Source organism: Echeneis naucrates, chromosome 18 (genome assembly GCF_900963305.1).
Source record: "Echeneis naucrates chromosome 18, fEcheNa1.1, whole genome shotgun sequence".
In the NCBI taxonomy this organism is placed as follows: Eukaryota; Metazoa; Chordata; class Actinopteri; order Carangiformes; family Echeneidae; genus Echeneis; species Echeneis naucrates.
The window spans coordinates 10607821-10627836 of NC_042528.1; the positions used below are offsets into that span (position 1 = coordinate 10607821).

General features: G+C 40.5%; 3 protein-coding genes across 4 annotated transcripts; all 3 read left to right on the plus strand.

Annotated features, from left to right (window-relative positions):
* Positions 1–376: 376 nt before the first annotated feature.
* LOC115059030 (placenta-specific gene 8 protein-like) lies at positions 377–5441 on the plus strand. The gene is made up of 4 exons (XM_029526618.1): positions 377–507; positions 1982–2088; positions 2187–2341; positions 5083–5441. Exons 2-4 carry the CDS (start codon positions 1989–1991, stop codon positions 5248–5250), a joined length of 423 nt encoding a protein of 140 aa, XP_029382478.1. The 5' UTR covers positions 377–507; positions 1982–1988; the 3' UTR covers positions 5251–5441.
* A 636-nt stretch (positions 5442–6077) lies between these two features.
* On the plus strand, positions 6078–8779 carry LOC115058962 (cornifelin homolog A-like). The gene is made up of 4 exons (XM_029526532.1): positions 6078–6233; positions 7225–7338; positions 7705–7859; positions 8127–8779. The coding sequence occupies exons 2-4, from the start codon at positions 7233–7235 to the stop codon at positions 8235–8237; spliced, it is 372 nt and encodes a 123-aa protein (XP_029382392.1). The 5' UTR covers positions 6078–6233; positions 7225–7232; the 3' UTR covers positions 8238–8779.
* A 3975-nt stretch (positions 8780–12754) lies between these two features.
* On the plus strand, positions 12755–19805 carry LOC115058524 (UDP-glucuronosyltransferase 2B15-like). Of its 2 annotated transcripts, XM_029525874.1 has the most exons (3): positions 12755–12861; positions 18195–18550; positions 18581–19805. In XM_029525874.1, the coding sequence occupies exons 2-3, from the start codon at positions 18198–18200 to the stop codon at positions 19782–19784; spliced, it is 1557 nt and encodes a 518-aa protein (XP_029381734.1). In that variant the 5' UTR covers positions 12755–12861; positions 18195–18197; the 3' UTR covers positions 19785–19805. The 2 variants fall into 2 exon arrangements, with proteins under 2 accessions (XP_029381734.1, XP_029381733.1); XM_029525873.1 differs by having other exon boundaries at positions 18195–19805.
* Positions 19806–20016: the final 211 nt, after the last annotated feature.

Consider the following 20016-nt stretch of genomic DNA (forward strand, 5'->3'; position numbering starts at 1 on the left):
TTCAGCAGTTTGATATCACAGAACAAGCTTTTCCTGTTTTGATTCTGCCTTGATTTCATGACAATTGAATACGAGAATTTATTCAGTGTTTGAAGAGAATCCTGAAAAGGGAAGGTTTCATAAACATCAACATAGCTTATTAAAAATAAATCCCATTAACTGTAAGTTCTGTGTGATGACATTTTATGATTTCTGATTGCTCTTGCTCAAACACCACAAATTAGGAGTGGCAGCAACTAGAGAATAATTATCAGCGTAAATACTCAGAAATGACTGATATCCATGTAGAAATCAGCTCAAGTGTTTCTGAGGCCTGAGGTACTCAAGGTCAGCAGTCATGAGAGTACCTTGTTTACCTCACAGCTTCATATTTACACCAAAACACGGCAGTGAAGAAAAGAGCTCACACACATGTGAGTGTTGACACCAGAAGGACAGAAAAGGCCAAACATAAAACATAACAGCTCTTGCTTTTCTGGGGATTATTATACGCATACTCATAATCAGGTAAGTTATCTATTCTTTATCCAAACATCTTTTTAGTCAGACTTTATTCTGTCTACAGGAGTGATGGAAATCATTCCTTAGAGTCCAGCATTCTGGCCCTGAGCCATTCACAGTGCAAAAGAATAATTTCTCTCCTCAGTTTGACTTTGACAGTTTGAGGTGAAGATCTAAATAGTAACTCAGGTCAGGAGAGGAGGCAACGTTGTTTAAACCTTGCTGAGTGAGGGGCGTGGAAGTTTGCCCTCAGCAAGATCCTCACTGGATGGTCCTGGATAGTGGCTTCCTGTGCATGTTGGCTCCAGTTATGGCAAAGAATTATGTGTTTTTCAAACAAAGTTTTAATGCTTTGTGTGGGGAGCTGTCCTAACAGATACAATTTACAGTAGACACAACATTTCCTTTGAATACAAAAATCTGATAATCCGTTTAATCTGCTGCAGATCCCATGTTAAAATCTGTTTATTTATGATCTGTAATTTGTTTTTGGGGTAAATAGACTGCATCCTAGATCTCTGGCTACTTCCGAACCAATAACCAACTAATAACTAATAACATCAGTCAATCTCAACAGTAGATTTCAACAAAAAATAAAAATACTAAAAGGAGTAAGTTTGAGTTACTCATTTTATACTTTTACCCATTTTACAAATGAATATTCCTTGTAAACAATATCATACATTTATGTACTGAAAAATGAAAAAAACGTTGTAACATCAGGTACAAATTCTCCAAATGAATAGGCTGAAGTGAAAATCTAAATTAATGACATAATGGCGTCATTTTATACTTTTACTGAAATTGTTACTGAAAGGTTTCAGCGGGACAATCTGTTCCTAACCCCGACCATGTTATTAAAAGATAACCATCAAAAAACAACCAATGTTTAATTACCAGCAGCAGATTTGCCAATAAAACAAATGTAATGCTTTGGCAGTGAAGAGTTTCAGACATGCTGCATTTGAACATTTTGTGTTGGCAGGGAACAGTGAGCAACAACATTGAAAACCATTATGTTGCCTTTGCTTATGTAAATGTGTTGTGTGTGGTATTTCATGAATTAGATTTTTTTTTTCTTTTTTCTTGAGAATTTCACCTCAAGTTATTGGATTTTGCAAAGCATTAAAATGACGTATAATGTTATTCTTTGAATGATCAGTTGGACAATACACAATTTGTCCTTTTTAGATGAAATCATGTTATAATATGTGATCTGGCCTTTAATATGATTACATGATGATTAGCTAGATAGCTAAAGTTAGCAATGGCTCTTTACTTGCCAGTCTTGCAAAGCTTCAGAAATCATTGTGTTATAATTCACGGTGTGAGCAACACTAAAGCTTCAAGTTAGACTGGAGGCCACAGTGACTCAGAATGAGAAAGTGATGCTCCAACTGGTTAGCATTCCAGCTTCACTTGAACATCAAAACTGATGAATTTTTTATGTGTCAATAATTTGCCTCTCTTTTACGAACAGTTCAGCTATGACTCTACGGGTGGTCCAGGTCCAGCCGGAGAGCAGGGTCAAGGAGATAGGTCAATGGAGTACAGGCCTGTGTGAGTGCCATAAAGACATTGGGGACTGTGAGTATGCAGCGTAACACAAACATTTAGCTGACACTGTCTATTTGACTGATTGAGTTGGCCTACTCTACATATATATGCATGTGTGTGTACTTCAGGCTGCTTTGCATTGTGCTGCCTCCCAGTGTTTACTTGTAAAGTGACCAGTGCAGTGGGTGCATGTCCCTGCCTACCACTGCTGGACTGTATCGGCTGTGTACCGCCAGCCTCACTCGCCATGAGGGCATCTGTCAGAGAACGATATGGTATACAGGTAAATTGCTTCATATACTTTTCAGCTGGACTGTTGAAAGATTTTTTTAAATGCCATTTTGAATTAAACACAATTTACAACTTTTCTATTAAAAGGTAGATATAAAGGTAGAAACAAATACATGCAAACAAAAACATAACGTCAAAACATAGAAGTGCCTCTACAGGGTTTGATACAATACTAAACAAAGAAAGAATACTCAGGCCTAGATTTTCTTGATTTTCTAGAAAATATTCCCTCATTGAATGTTTTTGGGAATAGTGTAGCTCAAAGTTGGCCAAACCTTGTGCTGATTTGAACACTGACCTCGTTTCCTCCTACTTTCAGTTTGTAGGGGTTTGCAACTGCTGATAAACTGCTAAACTGAATGCTTTATTTAAGAGTTAACTTTACAGTTTCAAACCTTCAGTAATCTGATCTCCCACATTGCTGACAAATAAAAAAAAAGTTTGACTTTAGCTTTACAATACACACAAACTAAGCCTTGACAGCTTTGATTATGTTGTGTTGGCTGTTTTATTTCAATGAGGAAATAAAGTGAGATTGAATACATAAGTGTTCACTGGAGTACTTTTCCTCTTTGGTGTGGGAGTGTGATAGTTAAACTTTGGATTGAAATTCTTTTAGTCAAGTTGAGTGGCTTGGCGATGAGACACAATAACATCGAACTGGGGGAATAGCTGCAACATCAGCTGACATGGGTAATTAGACTACTTTAGCAATGCAAAGAGTTTTGTCTTTGCTGTGACAGATAAACCTCAGATATATACTCCTGATATATTGAAATCATGACATGTTTACTAAATTAATAAATCTGCCCAAGGCCTATAAATAATTTCATGAATAAACAAAAAGCTGTTTGTGCCGTTGAGGCCTCCCACTGTATGACCACATATCTCAGCAGTCATCACTCACTGATGAGTGCACATGACAAAACATGAAGATTTTCCACATGCAATAAACAACACATACCATGGCCAAAGTGTGAGCTGCACATTGGATAAGCCCTTTCTGGGACAGTGAAGAGAGGGTGCGATAAGGCAGGGGGTGGGATTGGTTGGAGGCCAAGCAGGAAGGAGCTGGAGCGCTGCCATGGCAGAGGAGGAGGTGGTTGGTAATGTTGGCTCCTTCTGGAGGTGGAGTGGGCCCTGGATCGCTGTAAATACCGCAGAGCATGAGCCGAGGAAGGCGTCCAGAAGTTGTTATGAAAACAAGTTCCAGCATGTAGGTTGTAAGCAAGGCAGCAATTTTCTCACGGGTGGAAGGACACAATATAACAGGCAGACGCATTTGGGCATGCTTTAGTTCTGTTTCAACCTTCTGTGAAAACATTTACATTTTCTTATACAAGCATAGCTCGTTTTCCCATTACCCTCAGCTGACATGGTGACCATGGTGACCTTTAACATCAGTATGTTGTTATTGTCCTTGTGAGTATGTTAGCTTGCTGCTGTTAGCATTGAGATCATATTCACGCAAGGTCAGCAGAACACAAAGAATTGGAAAGACGCCAGTTGTTCTGACTTGGTAATTTTGTTGCACTACTAGCCCTAACCATCAATATTTTAAATAGTTTTATTACTTATTTCTTCTCTATGAAATGAGCTGAAAACTAATATAGGATGCATCTTTTGATAGAGCTTGCACTTGTAGCCACTCTACCATCAGTTTGTTGGTATAGCTCTGACTCATAATTACAACTGAGAGGCTGATTGTTGTTTTCTCACTTCGCTGTTTGTAACAGTGATTCAGCACAAACATAGTGTAAATACTAGCTCATGAGTCCGCAGACTGGTAGCCTTGTTTTGCCTCAAGTAATAATTAAAAAACAACAAATTCCCATCTATGTTTATTTTACATTCAAAACGCAAGTAAGAGTAAGTTCCATATTGCAACCAGATCGCCAGGCCTGTAATGACGTTTGGGGGTGGCGTGATAATTTTAGTTAATGTCACCCTCCCACATTAGATTTACAGGGGAGGCAACACAGTCGTGAAAAAGTATGATGCCAAGCAGATCACTTTAAGAAGTGAAAGTGTGTAAAAGTAAATCTTCACCTGTTTGGTGTTTTTGCTCTTGCAACTTATCTGGGTGGGGCAAATATTATGTCATGTTGTGATTCAGTTCACAGAATGGTTATGCTTTTGTACACCATGATGTTTCCTGTAGGAGTGAACCCATGTAAATCCTGAGCCGTAGCTGCTCATAAATGCGTTATGATCCAGCAAGAGAACTGCGTATTATCATTATTATTTTGAGAACTTCATATTATGTAACTTTAATGTTTTGGACACAGCGAAAAATAAGCAAACAAATGGGCTCTAGTTTGCCGTGCTGACTCATTATCATGGCTATCACATGCAACAACCAGCACCCGCCTTCTTACTGTGTCTTTCAGACTTTATTGATTAACCAAATCTTATCCAACTTCTCCATCTTGACATTTCTGACACGCTCCTCATTGTGGCTGCTGTTGCTGTGAGCGGAAACTTGGCCACAAGCAACTCAGTTTCCCCAGAGGATGGATAGAGCACATAAACTTTAACAACTACACTTACATTTTGTTGTATATAAGTCAGCTTGAATCCAAGTATAGCTGTTTCTTGCAAAGAAGGAGAGTGTAAAATTACAAATCAAATAAAAGACTCAACTGCTGTAATGTATATGAGCAGCCACCTTGTGTTTGAGCCTCCCACCAGTGTTCAGGCCTCCGTGTGTGTTCTTGTTTGTGTGTGTTACAGGGGAGTGTGTGGAGCGACTGCCTGTATGGATGTTGCTGCTACCCCCTGTCTTGGCTCCAGATCTCCAGAGAGCTGAAGAGGAGAGCAGCATCCCACGCCTCCTCCTCCTCTTCATTGTCAGCCAGATACACAGTTCTGACCTCCCTGAAGGGGGCGCACTTGGTCTAGAGACAGCCACAGCATGATTTTTTTTTTTTTTTTTTTTTTTTTATCCTTTGGCCTAGGCCACCACCAGGCCTCCAGAGTATGGGAGCTGATTTAATCACACTTCCTCTAGCCAGCCGCTCCCAGTTACCTCAGAGTACTCAGCAGGGACACAATGTGTATCAAAATGGAGGTCATTTTTGCACGTTATCTTGCTTTCCAATCTTTCCATCAATCTATTCTTTCGGTGGTAGAAAGTATCCAAAGTCATTAACTCAAGTACTGTACTTGAGTTCTGTACATGAAGGTGTCATGTACTGTACTGTAATCCAGACCAATAGGTGTTTTCATGCTTGGTAGCCACTCGACCAAGTTTAGAACAACCAGTTCAAACTCCTCGTCTACATCTAAATTAGCTAAGCTGTGAATGTACATTAAAGATTGGAATGATTCAGTAAAGACATTTGTTGCATGTCAGTCACATGATCTTAAATAAAAATGTATGATCTGTACCAACAGGCGTCCAGAGGATTAATGACTGCTATCACTAAATGTGAATTGATAAATTTGAATACTTTTCAAATCAGAATATGAATACAAAATCAGTGTTGTGATATTGATCTGGAGACGCTGATCTCTTGAAATGGCAGAATCAAAAGTTTCTCGGCAAGTGTGACCTGCAGCTTTGTAACAAAAGCAAAGAGACGTGTCAGAGGAAGAACGCTGCAGCACGCTCTCTGTTTTTATCACATACCTCTGTCTAAGAATTTGCACTCATTGAATGCGACGCCATTTTTCTGGCCTGATGATAGTCAGATTGGCCGATGTCTGACTGTCAGAGGTGTTAACACATGTCAGGTTGGACAGCCAATCAGTGACAGACGTCACCTGCAGACCTGTCATGTTCACCACTCTGCAGCAGGCCTATAAGATGCCACACTGTCCTGTAAATTCTTCCGTAACAGAATCTCAGATTTGACCAAATTCTGCTCCCTCAAGGCGGTAAGGTAAGAAAATCCACCAAGTGAGGACTTTGAATGAAAGGTGATAGTGCAGGTTATTAGAATTCCAGGTTACATACTGTATACACTACCAGTCAAAGGTTTAGAAACACTTTGTCATTCAAATGAATAGGAAAGTGTGTCCAAACTTTTGACTGGTAGTGTATGTATTACTATCATTTTTGTATTTAATAAGTTGGTTTCTTCTTTGGCTCAGTTAAAAAAAAAAAAAGAAAAACCTCAAGAAATGGAAACTAACTCGAGACAAATTACAAGAAGCTTTAACTATCCACAAAGTTCTGCAAACGTAAAAGCAGAAGTAGATGGGTTATTACCTTTCCGTCAAGTGGTATTGCTACAAGTTCATGCTCCTTTCCAGTTACAGTTTGAAAATGAAAATGAAAAGAAAATGACAATCCAGACTGGTTTACTTGTGGTGTGCCGAAATCAGTCTTGCTTAACGTTAAATTGTGGTTCATCAGCATTGGAAAATAAATTAGATCTTTTATTGGCTCCTTAGATTACAAAAAAACACAACAATTTACAAAAATAACAAAAATAAACTGTTCTACTTAAATAAAAAAAAAAATAATACAAATTCCTTCGACTATTATAATATACAATATACAAACCACACCTTAATCATTAGTCATTGTGACATTTGCTTTGTTCACTGTGTTATATACAGCCAGTATGTTTGAAAAATGACATATTGAGATTTATGTCACTTCCTTCAAATAAAACGTGTCTGCTATTAAAAGAAAACAATGTTTGCTTTTCAGAACAGTATAGAACAGTATAGAAACTAAAGAAAATTCAACAATGCACTAAATCATGTAAAGTATGTATTCATTTGACAATTGATCACAAACAGTTAGAGTCAGATTCAACAAAGCTGTACATCTGATTAAGACTGTAGCTCTTTCTGAGGTAAATTGGATCGTATATTGGCGATAAGAGCTTTTGTCAGTGTCACAGTGACTGTTTCCTCTCGAAGCTCAAGCCATGTCTGGAAACATGGTTGCAACCCAACCCCGGCCTTTCATCATGACCACAGTATCCAACCAATGGACGTCTGGCATCTGTGACTGCTTCCAAGACCTGCCCCAGTGTAAGTCTCCTGTATTATGAAATACTTGTATATTATTTTCATTAAGAGAGAGGTAACACGTGTCATTTTTATTGATTTATTTATTATTTATTTTTTTTGATCTCCTGAGACAAGAACTCACCATCTGAATCTCCATCTAGTCCAAGAAACAATGAAAATATGATGATCATTCAGATCTCTCCAGGTTCAGGAATGCCACCAGATTGGGGATAAGCAGGTGGAGCAAAGTATCTAACAATGTTTATGCTTTAACAATATTAAACTGCAGCGCAGCGCCATCCTTACAATGCGAGATGTCCGAGCCTGAAAATGGAAGCTCTGAAACAATAAAAGTGTGGGATCACATCACCACTTGGCTTTTTGTAGGTTGCTTGGCCTTTTGGTGCCTTCCCTGTTTCACCTGTAAGACGGCGCATGAGGCAGGGGAGTGTCTGTGTTTACCTCTGCTGGATGCTTTTGGACTCATCCCACCAATGACCACAGCCCTCAGGGTGTCAGTACGGCAGAGATATGGCATTGAGGTACATTATACTAATCTAAACTGATATCCACGCAAATAAAATGTCCCTCAATAAGTACCAGCATAGCATTTACCTGCATAAAGCTCAGTGTTGTCAAATGAGCCTTGTCTTCCTGAACAACATCCAGGAATTTATGCAGCATGATCATTACACAGCGTACCTTTGTTCCAGTTGCCTCTGGTGACTGGGATTCTAATTGTATGCAACAAATGTGCTTGTGCATGTGTCAGTCTCCAACCTTTTCAAACTCTATCACCGTCCACACAGGGCTCAGTCTGCAACGACTGTGTGTACTCCTTCTTCTGCGGGCCCTGCACCTGGTGTCAAATAGCAAGAGAAATCAAGACGAGGTCCAATCCCATTGCCATGTTGGTCTGATAAAAGGAAAAATAAGCATCAGCAGGCGTCATCAGCAATAAAGCAAACGTCATCACGGCCATAATCTGTTCATCGTTGGTGCTGTCGAACTATTTGGACTAAGAGTTTTGGCTCTCTCGTGTGTTTCTCAACATGTTTACACCTTTGGAATGTCACTGAGCATACCATTAGGGCCATAATTGTTTCATAGCTGACTGTAATGATCAAGGGAGGAGATAACCAGGTTCTTGCCACTGTGGCATCCACTGACAAATGACATGTAACTGTACTGTCTATTATTATCTCTATAATTATATAGTTTTTTTCTGTATGTTCCTCAAAACAACTCATTATGCCAACTCATTATTTAGTTAAATGTGTGCAACTAAATATGTTATTTTGTCATCAGTTCCATGAAACAAATTTAGAGTGTTGCTGATTTTTGAGCAGAAATGCTCCCTCTCGACCCAGATAATGTATTATCTTATTTTTTATTTCTAGCGTAACCACTGTATGTGGGTCCTCTCGAACAGTCCAATAAAAGTCTTCCTCATGGAAGTCAGTATGAGTCTCACTTTTTTCCATTCCATGCAAGCCACATGTGCAAATTTACTAGTTTGGCAATGCCTGTAAGTGTTAAATGTCCACTTTTGTTTCAGAAGCTCAAACACCAAAGAGATGTTCAGCAGCAGCAGGAGAGTTTTAATCATATTTAAATTTAAAATGCAAAACAGAGAGCTGTGTTTTCTAGTGTGTGTGTGTGTGTGTGTGTGTCTGTGAACACTAACTTCAGGTTCGTGTGAAATTCCTGCTGGAAATGTGTTTTGATTGATAGTAAACAGCTGTCAGCAAGTGACAGAACATGCCAGGTATGTGAGTAAATGGTGTGAACAGTGTGATGGGGGTTGAATTGAGCCATATCATATCGTGCAACAATTGAAGGAAGGAAAAGTTTTGAAGCGGCGAGCGTCAGGGGAGCTTTGTTCAGACATTTGGGCTCGAGGTCAGCTTTGAAAAGGTGCAATGAATGTAAAAAGAATCCCATGAGAGATTATTAAGAATGCATGTTTACTTTTTCCAGAGCTTCCTTATTTGAATGATCACCATGACGACAAACGTGATTGTCAATAACATGTCGCCTCAGCCGCTGCCTCCGCCTTCCCCAAGCCACCGACTTTGGTCGCTGCTGATTCTAATCAACAGAGCACTGGCATTTTCAACTGCTGTGATGATGTATCCAAATGTAGCTTCCTGCTCCTACATTTGGACTTTGCACAACAACACCAATGGTGCATGCAAATTGTGACATTTAGGCCTAGATTTAAGCTGATTTTGAACTAAGACCACAGTTCATACCACTGAAGTGAAGACATTTCAAAATTAAGTATTCTATTTTGATGACATTGTCCATTAATTTACATGTTATTTATGCATGAAACCCATTTCCATGTTCATGAGAGGAGCCGTGTGCAACTGCTAAGGAATCCAAGTAAGAAAAGTAAAAGAAAGATACATATTCAATTATTCTTCTTTATCTTTAGGTTTATTTTTGCTTTCTTTCCATTGGTGTGTCTCCTCACAGGGAAACATGGCAGGAGACTGTGTGCACGCCAGTTGCTGGACCACGTGCGTGCCCAAGAGATGCAAGGTGAGGCTCACTGTCGTCATATACGTATATTCTAATCTAAACTCTAATCTCTAAATTCAGTCGTGCTTTTCCCAGGGCTTTCATTCTGATGCATGTTTGGATCTGCTTTTGGATTTGGAATTAAAAAGAATTTTATCAACTTTTCAAATCCAGGAATGTCACCCACAGAGCTGTCCTTACCTGCCAGGAGTGTGGCAACAGGTGTATAGTGATAAGATAAATATGTTAAATATTTACTTTGTACATACAAATACTGATTCAAAATTCCCAGAACTCCATAAATTAAACTTCTTAAAAATCACTCTTCATAAATTCCTTGATTCACTTATAGCAGATACCATGCAAATGTTAATACCTTTGGAAACATAAAATGTCTGCCTTTACATGTGTGAACTGGATATATATGAACATCTAAGACACTAATGGTATTTTCATTATTTATTTATTTTGATCTATTTGTTTATTATTTCTTGGAATTTGTGCTGAATCTACAGCTTTTATTTTTTTATTTACTGTCACACATTTCTGGCTGTAATCAATAGGAATACCTCTTATGTCCTACAATGAGATAGTTCAAACTGCTAAGTTGGAAGTTTTGGACTTGCATGAAAGATAAAAGTAAAAACCATTGATTAATTCTTTCGGAGTAATCTGATGTAATAGCTGTGAATGGTCAAATATATTCAAGGCTTTGACTTTCTTCTTTCCAGACCTCTTTTTTTGTATCATAAACATTCTCTCCTTTTTTTTTTTCCAATCTGTGCCCTCTCTACCAGGAAAGAGACTTGCCCCTTCTCCACTTCAGCTTATTCCAATATACTTCCTATAATTCAATAATTAATATAGTTGCATGGTATTACCTTTGTAAATAGTGATCCGTGAGGCCGAGGGCCAACTTTAGAAATTTAGCAGCCACATTGACTGGTGATCAAAAAGGTAAATTTATAGCCCTAATCATGGCCTGATCACTTGAGCTGCTACACTCTCCTGTATGGAAATGAAGCCTGTCTGATAATGCCCCTTATGCTTGCCTTCTGGCAAAGAACAAATAAGATTGCTCCTTGGAGACCTCGAAGGTCACGTTCCCTAATTTATGGTCCAGTTGGAAAAACTCTGAGCTGAAACGTAAGCTGCCGTGTGCGGTGAGGCTCCTAGATAAAGGAGAGAGCAACTCGTGGTTTTTGCTTTTTCCACACATGTTGTTAAGCAACAAGTGTGCATGCTGTATGTCCTCATGCCTGATGTTACTTCATAACGACTCTTGTCCTGAGGTTTATATAAGTCCACGTTTATATAAGTCCCGCTGTGTCCTTACTGTTCCTCCTGCCCTCCTACTCTCGCCTCGCCCACCCTGATGTCTCCTCATTGATCACAGCTGTATCGACCTCTCCTGCCGATTCTCATAGGAATCTGTATAAGACTGTGGGACAGTGTTGCCAGATCTTGAGAGAGAAAAAAGCCCAACCAGTGACCTAAACTTCCACGGTAACCCAGGTCTTTGAACATGCATGGGTCAGATGCACCATTACTCTAGTTACTGGTTTTAACATTTTGACTTCTTTATCAGTTAGTTCATCGAGATGATCGACAGCTCTGACTGATGTGTGATACTTTTTTGCTGTTGTTGTTGGTCTTTTTTTTTTTTTTTGTTGTTGTTCTTGTTTAGCGCCTTTCGGTGCCAGCGCGGTCCCGGCGGACAAACTTTATTGTAGCTGTGGAGAGCTGGGAGAGAATCTGGAGGGGCTCATGCACGGAGCAAAGCAAGCGAAAATACGCAACCACACTTTAAATAACAAGCCCCCCCACCACGATATTAGCAACCCGCTTTACAGAACAAGCCCAAAGTCGCTTATAGTAGATGGAATAGAGCTCCCCCGCTTGGTCCGATCATAGCGGGGGGAACTCCCTCTAAAGACGGCCGGTGTCATTCTCTCTCTCTCTCCGACTCTTGGGCTTTGGGGCATGCCCACTTCCGGCGACCACGTTTCCTGTTTACATTGTCCCACCGGCAGCAAGTAAGCGTGCAGTGGCTGCACGGCTGAAGTTTATTTTAGTTGTTTGGCTGGAGCGTCATTACTTTTGCCACGTTATTCACCTTGTTTTTCACGGAAGCGACACTTCCGGCCCAGGACTCTTCACCACTGTGTAGCTTTTAACTAACTTGTGTCTACCGCAGGTGCAGAGAGGCTATAAATCCCTTTGCCTGTGGTTCATCCATGAGGATGCTGAGTAAAAATGGCAATCTACATTTAGGCAAAAACATATCCACTTGTTTTTTTTTATTGCGTTACAGACCACCGAGCCTTGAATGTGCTATCATTTGTACATATGATATACATACATATATAATGTGTATGTTTACATTAACTAAACAATTACAATTTATGAGGGAGGGTTTTTCTTGAATGAGCTCGCTTTATTCTGAACAGTTCGTGTTTGTGACCTTTTCACTAATTCTATTTTTGTGATTATATTTCAAGAACTGAATGGTACCAAAATATTTTCAGACTATATAATTAAACATACAACTTGATGTTAAATAAAATATCTTCTCATTTTCAATTGTCAATGGAGTTTTTATTTCATGCGTGACTGCGGGAACAACCGTCCGATGTAGTAAGGCCCCGGCAGAGTGGAGGTCAACTTTGCTTTGACTGGGCAGTACATAAGCTTTGTACTTATACTGGTACTGTCAGTCAGTAAGCGTCTGGGGAGGTGGTACCAGCCTCCCATCTTGTTTTTTTTTTTTTTGTTTTTTGAAGGTTTCTTTATAGTGTACCCACGACACTGTTGATCAACATTAGCTTGCACAGTTCACCCCGGTAAGGGAAAGCGGCTGACCGGAAGTGCAGCGCAAAAACACGGAAGTTCGTCACTATTTACTTCCGTGTTTGAAAATAAGGTGGATGGATACGAGGTGCAACGTTGATCTTCGCACCCCCGGATCATCTGAGTGATCTCCCCAATGCTTCATTAACCCCGGGGGTGGACAGAACGGTATGTATAGATAACCTCCACTTGTACAGCCTGTGTGTGTGAACGATAGGGACTGTTAGCCCATGTTGCTAACAGAGCCCTGAGCCCTTTCTGCTCTGATGGGTGTGGACATGTGCTGCTTCGCGTCGGCCTGCTGGCATCCACTTGAAGCCTGGGTCCCAATTGTAGAGTTGAGTCACTTTATTTTAGTTAGATTTTCTTGATTTCTATTTATCTGGGTATAGTTTATGTTATGTACGTTCTTTTATTATTATCATTATTGTTGTGCTTTGATTTGTATAGTTTGATTCTATACTGCCTTTGTTTGTTGTGTATTGGCCATATATATATTTTTATTTTATTTTTTTTAAATTGTCACTTACCACAATGGAATCCTTCCAACATCTTTAAGAGGAGCTCTAATCACTTTGCTACCAAAACCTGGCAAACCAAAGAACAAATGTGAAAACATCAGACCCATCAGCCTTCTAAATGTGGATTTAAAAATGTTTAGTAAAATAATAGCCTGAAGACTTGAGAAAATTATCCCACATATTATTGATAAAGATCAAAATGTTTTTGTCCAAGGTAGGCAAGGCTTCCATAATGTCAGGAGAATCCTAAACACATTGATTGAAGAAAAGGGGACAGCAGATACAGCATTACTATCATTGGATGCTGAAAAAGTGTTTGACAGAGTGGAATGGCCATATTTATTTGAGATCCTTACACGCTTTGGAGAAAATTTTAAGAAATGGATGAAACTACTTTATACAGTATCAGATGCTGAAAATATGACTAATCGTAATATATCCAATTTTTTTTTTAATACAAAAAGGATGTAGGCAAGGAGATCCCTTATCCCCTTTACTGTTTTATTATGGCTATAGAACCACTGGCAATAGCATTAAGAATGAAACATATCAGGCATATTAGTTGGGTAACAGGAGCACCGCCTGGCTCTATTTGCGGATGAGATAATAATCTTTCTCAAAAAGATAGATAGATCCATTCTGGGGTTAGGGTTAGTTAATGTTCTTAAACCAATTAGAAAATAAAAATCCTCCTAATATAGCCACTCAATTTAAAATTGTGCATTGTTTCACGTACTTGAGCATCCAAATTGTCCCATAATTTAAACAAATTATTGCTAGTAACTATGAACCATTAATGCAAGAAATCTCAAAATCATTAGATAGGTGGACACACATACCAATATCACGAGTAGGTAGAATAAATGTCCTTAAAATGAATACATTGCCTAAACTTTTGTTTTTGTTTCAAAACCTCCAACTTCCTCCCCCAGGTAATCTGTTCACTGAACTAAAAAAACAGTTTGTTAGATTTTTGTGGAATAATAGACAGTCCCAGACACGACTGTCACTACTGTACTTACCCTTTGACAGAGGGGGACTTAAATGTCTCAAACCGCTCTGGTATTATTGGGCAGCACAATTGAGAACATTGCTGTTCTACTTCCCAGGAAGAGATGCTCCTCTCTGGAAAGAAAAGGAGGACCTGCAGCTAAATCTGCCCCTCTCTACATACCTGTATTCAGCAAACACTAAAACTCTTAAAAAGAATACAAAAAGCCCTATTTTATATATATATATATATATATATATATATATATATATATATATATATATATATAGGACACAACAAAATCAAACATTAGACATTCCTGAAATATCTATTATAGAGAAACTAATGGACACAAATTGTTTAGGGAGGGGTTTAATTTCCAAAATGTATAAGTGTCTGGTGGATGGATGTACAGAAACCTCTGTGGAACGACTGGGAGCACGGGGAGAGGATTTACAGGAAGACATCTTGGTGGAGGAGTGGGAAGAGGCTTGTACTAAAGCTCAATCCGGAACTACTAACACCCGTCTGAAATTATTGCAATACAATTGGTTGTTGCGAATGTACATAACACCAGAAATGCTAAACAAATATAATAGTGCTATTCCGGATACTTGTATCAAATGTGGGAAGGAAAAGGGTAAATTTTTCCGTTGTATTTGGTAATGTATGGAAATACAGAAATTTTGGCAAGAAGTGAAACAATGTATTCAAGATATTTTGGCTTAGTTGACCCCACTAATTTTTGTTTTCAATTCCAGTGCTGAGAGCTACCAGTGGTGGTCCGTGGTGTCCTGGTGGAGGTTTCCCTTTTTGTGTCCCGTGCATCGCCTTTCGGTTTTATTAGATTTTTCCATTAATATTGGGATGCTTTGTTTTCCCCTGGGATTCCTCAAACCCCTCTCTCTCTCTCCCCCCATTGGTAAGCCATGGCACTGATTAGGTTTTCCCTTTTTGCGTTTTGCCTTTTTAATGGTATGAGTGTTAATGAGAATTTGTATTACTTTTTTTTTTTTTTTTACACATAAGTAGTATAGTATTGAGTTGCATAATAAAGATATTTATGTTAAATTGGAAACACGTCCTGTCCCTCACTCTAGCAACACAAACTCTACGTTCTTATTTTGGTTATTGCAATTAGGATAATTCCTATGGTGAAACTCTCTAGATAGTGTTGTTGGTAAATACATAATACTCCATAACTTCTGGTGCACCACGTTTGCTCGCCACATCTCCTTTCATGCCACTACCATCACAACCGCCGTGAATTTCCCCCTCTAGTCCACCTTGAGGTTTCCTCATTGATCACAGCTTTATCAACCCTGCCTGCTGATTCTCATAGGAATGTGTATAAAAAGTTAAGTAATATCCAGAGACTTAATTATGTAACAGTGGAGGAGTCATGTTGCACTGACACACACACACACATACACACACACACACAGATTGGTCAAAAAACTGCCAACCATGACCCACGTGTTAGCTTTATGTACTGATTCTATTACATAAGAGCATTTCTAAGACTTAACATGTTTAAGCAAAATGCCAGAACACTGATATGTTTATTATTACCACTGCTTTGGACATCAGGCTAGCGGCAGTATGCACCGGATAGATATTAGAAATCTGCCAATAAATGCAAAAGTGGAAAAACATCATTGTCAGGCTTTTCCGTTCACAACATTTTAGACCTTTGGCTGATAATCCACATGTTGGACTCTGACCTGCCCGAATGTGGTCTGCAAGGTAGAAAATGTAACTGGTGAACAATACATACCACATGGTGCTCCTGCCTGCTGCAGAGCTGAAGCTCCTGGATTTGGATACAGCGAAAGAGAGGTGAGAGCTTTTAATAGAACAATTTAATTGGAAACACAATTACACTAACTTTTATCACTATAATACACTCCCACCATGTGATTATACAGTTTACAAAGTCAGTGACCGACCAAGCCTCGGCCCTTTTTGGCTCTGCAGAGACCACTTGCTTTTAAATGGTTTTAAGCAGACGGCTGTGCAGCGGCTCTATGCGCTCCATGGGTGCTCTTTCGTGTGCGTTTTGGGCATTTTCCCGTCAAAATTTTCCAGACTGCAGTTGTAGCCACCGCCGGATTACGATGCAATATGGTCGTGACGAGAGGAGAGCCAGTTCTTGCTACAGGCAACGTGGGCGACCGCAGTGTAAAAAAAAAAAAAAAAGTTGCCAGATTTCTAGAATAACACCGCTCATTTCCACTTTAACTATCACATCAACTTATTGCTGAGAGTCAAACAGGTTGTGTGTGTCTGTGTCAGAAGAAAAGGCGGGAGGGGGGGGTCTGAGCAGGTGGAGTCTCACTCTCAGATCTACACCTGTACTTTCATGTGGTCAAGTACTACCTGAAAAGAACTGAGCACTGAATTCAGATTATGTTCATTATTATATTATTAGTATTATTTATTTTATTTTATTCATTTGTAGTAGTAGAAGTAGTAGTATTTTTTTGCTCTATTTAATTTATTTATCTTATTTTTGTATTTGTTTCTCTATTCTTGTCACCTTTTGTACTTAATAACATATGTAGTAAAATAACAAATTATATAATATATTCCTGTATTTGTATGTTGGGGGGAATGGGTTAAGAGGGGGGGGGGCGCCAATTGATGCTTCACCCAGGGACCGCCTCTGCCTGCCGCTGATGCAGACAGCAGTACGCGCTAGCTACCGACAGGACAGAAACGCCAGCTCCAGTAAGAGCAGAGCTGGAGGACTGTTCATTTGCCTGCACAATGAATGCCGCACCAACAGCAAGATTGTAGCCCAGCACTGGTCCACTTGACCTGAAGGCCCGGTCAGTACTCTGTAGGCCCTTTTTATCTCCTGATTGCTGTTTATGAGCGCTGGCACAAGCAGCAGAACCATCATCCGGATGGAGTGCAGTGCAAGGAGATTTAATCAGGCTTCCTTAAAGGCCGTACTCCCCAGCTTTTTCCAACGTTGGACCTGTGCCACCAGGCGGAAAATAAACTGGACCATGTAGCAAGCATATTCCTCTCCCTCATTTCTGGCAGTCAGACCATATCTCCCTGTTCCTGGTCCCAGCTTCCAGCAGAACAAGCGCAAAATACAGATCATTAGAACTTGGGCGGAGACTGCCTTCTTTCATCTCCAGGACTGTTTTGACTTAACCGATTGGGATCTGGTCTCACATAATGATGCAGAGGAACATGCAGAAAATCGATATGTTAAACTGTATGGACACTGTCACATTCCAAAGATGCATTAGGGCGTTTCCCAACTGAAAACCCTGGATGAAGACTCTGCCATCACGATTGCAGCTCACACTGCGCTGAGCCACCTGGAACACCATCCTCCCTGGCACCCTCACCTCTAAGCTGCTCCACCTGGGCCTTTCCAGCCCAGGATCGAAGACGCTCTCCCCACGGGTGTGTCCTCGGTCCTCTGTTGCCCTCACTGCACACGACTGCACTGCTGTCTATGCACCAAACACCATAATCAAATTTGAGGATCGAAAAACTGACATTCTGGGGCTGATGCAAATAATCTGGAGTTGAACGCTAAAAAAAAAATAAAACAAAGGAAGTAACCCTGGATTTCACAAGGAAACAGCTGGTGGGTCCACCCCCACTGCTGATTAAAGGAGTCTGTGTGGACTCCTGTCCTGGATCATCAACTGAAAAGATTATGGGGTGCTCTCTGCCCTCACTGGATCGTCTTGTCCTGTTAACTCAGCAGAGCACAAAAAATCATCAGCGATTCCACACATCCACACACAAGTCCCAAACTGTTTGAGCAAATGCCTCAGGCAGAAACTCCAAGTCTGCTAGAGCACATACAACAAGGTTTAAGAAAAGTTTTTTCCCAAGAGCCAACAGTAAACTCTCATTTGAATAAATAACCTCCTAACTCTGTGAATGAATTCAAATTATACACTTTATTCAGTCACTGCACGTTAATCATGTTTACATCTCTCCGTTGTTTCCTCCAGGTCATGTCCCGCACAATCCCTCTACTGCTGACAGCACTCTGCTGCATACTGCTTAAACCTACCTGTTGCAGCAGCAGCAAGATTCTGGTGGTGCCTATTGATGGGAGCCATTGGATCAACATGGAGGTGATCCTGCAAGAGCTGCACTCCAGAGGCCACAACATCACTGTGCTGCGCTCTGCCAAGAGCTGGTACATCCCCAGTACCTCTTCTTTGTACACCTCCATTAATGTGCCAATGTTGGAGGATGAGTCAGACATGGACTACTACAATAGAATGCTTAGAGATGTTATGGAATGCCGCAAATGGATAAGTTTTACGCGCACTTTCTGCCAGCAGTATTTGATCACATCCATGTTGACACATGGCCATACAATCCTTGCCAGAGCAGCTGCGACAATGATGGATGACCCAGTTTTCATGAAGACGCTGCAGGATGCCAAGTTTGACTTAATGTTAACAGACCCTGGCCTGACCTTAGGAGTCTTTCTGGGTGCGTACCTCAAACTGCCGATGGTATTCAATGTGCGCTGGATTAACAACGGAGAGAGCCATTTCACCATGGCTCCCTCTCCGACCTCCTATGTCCCTGTTCCAGGGAGTGAACTTCAGGATCAGATGAATTTTCTGGAAAGGACAAAGAATATGTTACATTATATCTACAGTCGTCTTGAACAACACTTTAGCATTAACATTATCTACACAGATCTGTTGCAGCGGCACTTCCCTCCTGGAACAGATTTGCTGTCTTTGGAGTATGCGGCTGACATTTGGCTTGTGAGAGCGGATTTTGTCTTTGAGTTTCCCCGGCCCACCATGCCCAACGTGATCTACATAGGAGGGTTCCAGTGCAAGAAAGCCAGACCCCTCCCTGCTGAGCTGGAGGCCTTTATGCAGAGCTCTGGGGAGCACGGGGTGGTGGTCATGTCTCTGGGGACATTTGTGTCAGCCCTTCCTCCTGATGTCACAGACGCCATAGCTGCTGCATTTGCCGAAATCCCTCAAAAGGTCGTGTGGAAGTTTATAGGTGAAAAGCCTTCTTCCCTGGGGAACAACACCCTGCTGGTCAACTGGCTGCCTCAGAATGATCTTCTGGGACACCCCAAGACTCGTGCCTTTGTGGCCCATGGAGGCACCAATGGAGTGTATGAGTCCATCTACCACGGTGTTCCGGTTCTTGGCCTGCCGCTGCTCTTTGACCAGTTCGACAACCTACACCGGCTGAAGATGCGTGGGGCGGCCCGGGTAGTGGAGGCCTATTCACTCACCAAAGAAGATTTCCTTGTGGCTCTGAGGGATATTCTGGATACTCCATCTTATCGAAACAACATGCAACACCTATCCAAGTTGCATCATGACCTTCCAATGGCTCCAATGGATAGCGCCATTTTTTGGATTGAGTACGTCATCAGGAATAAAGGAGCAGCCCATCTAAAGTCAGCAGGTATTAACCTTCCTTGGTACACCTACTTCTGCGTGGATGTTGCTGTTGTAATCATGGTTGTCTTAGGAGTTGTTGTCTGGGCTTCAGTCTCCATTTGTAGGATGCTCTGCTGCCGGAGTTCCAGAAGAAAGATAAAATCTGAATGATAGATTCAAACAGAACTCATAGAAAATCATACGCGTTTCTTCCGCGTAACCTTTTTGGAAAATAAATATTTTAAACTCTAAATTGTTGTGAACTATTCATTTTAGATGGGTGCCATTTTTTTTTAGATGTAGGAGAAAAAAATACAACAAAATTATTATTCTGTATTCAAACTTCCTAGTGACAAACACAAATTTTAGCTAGTTTCTCGTTAAAGTTCAGTTTGGGGTTAGC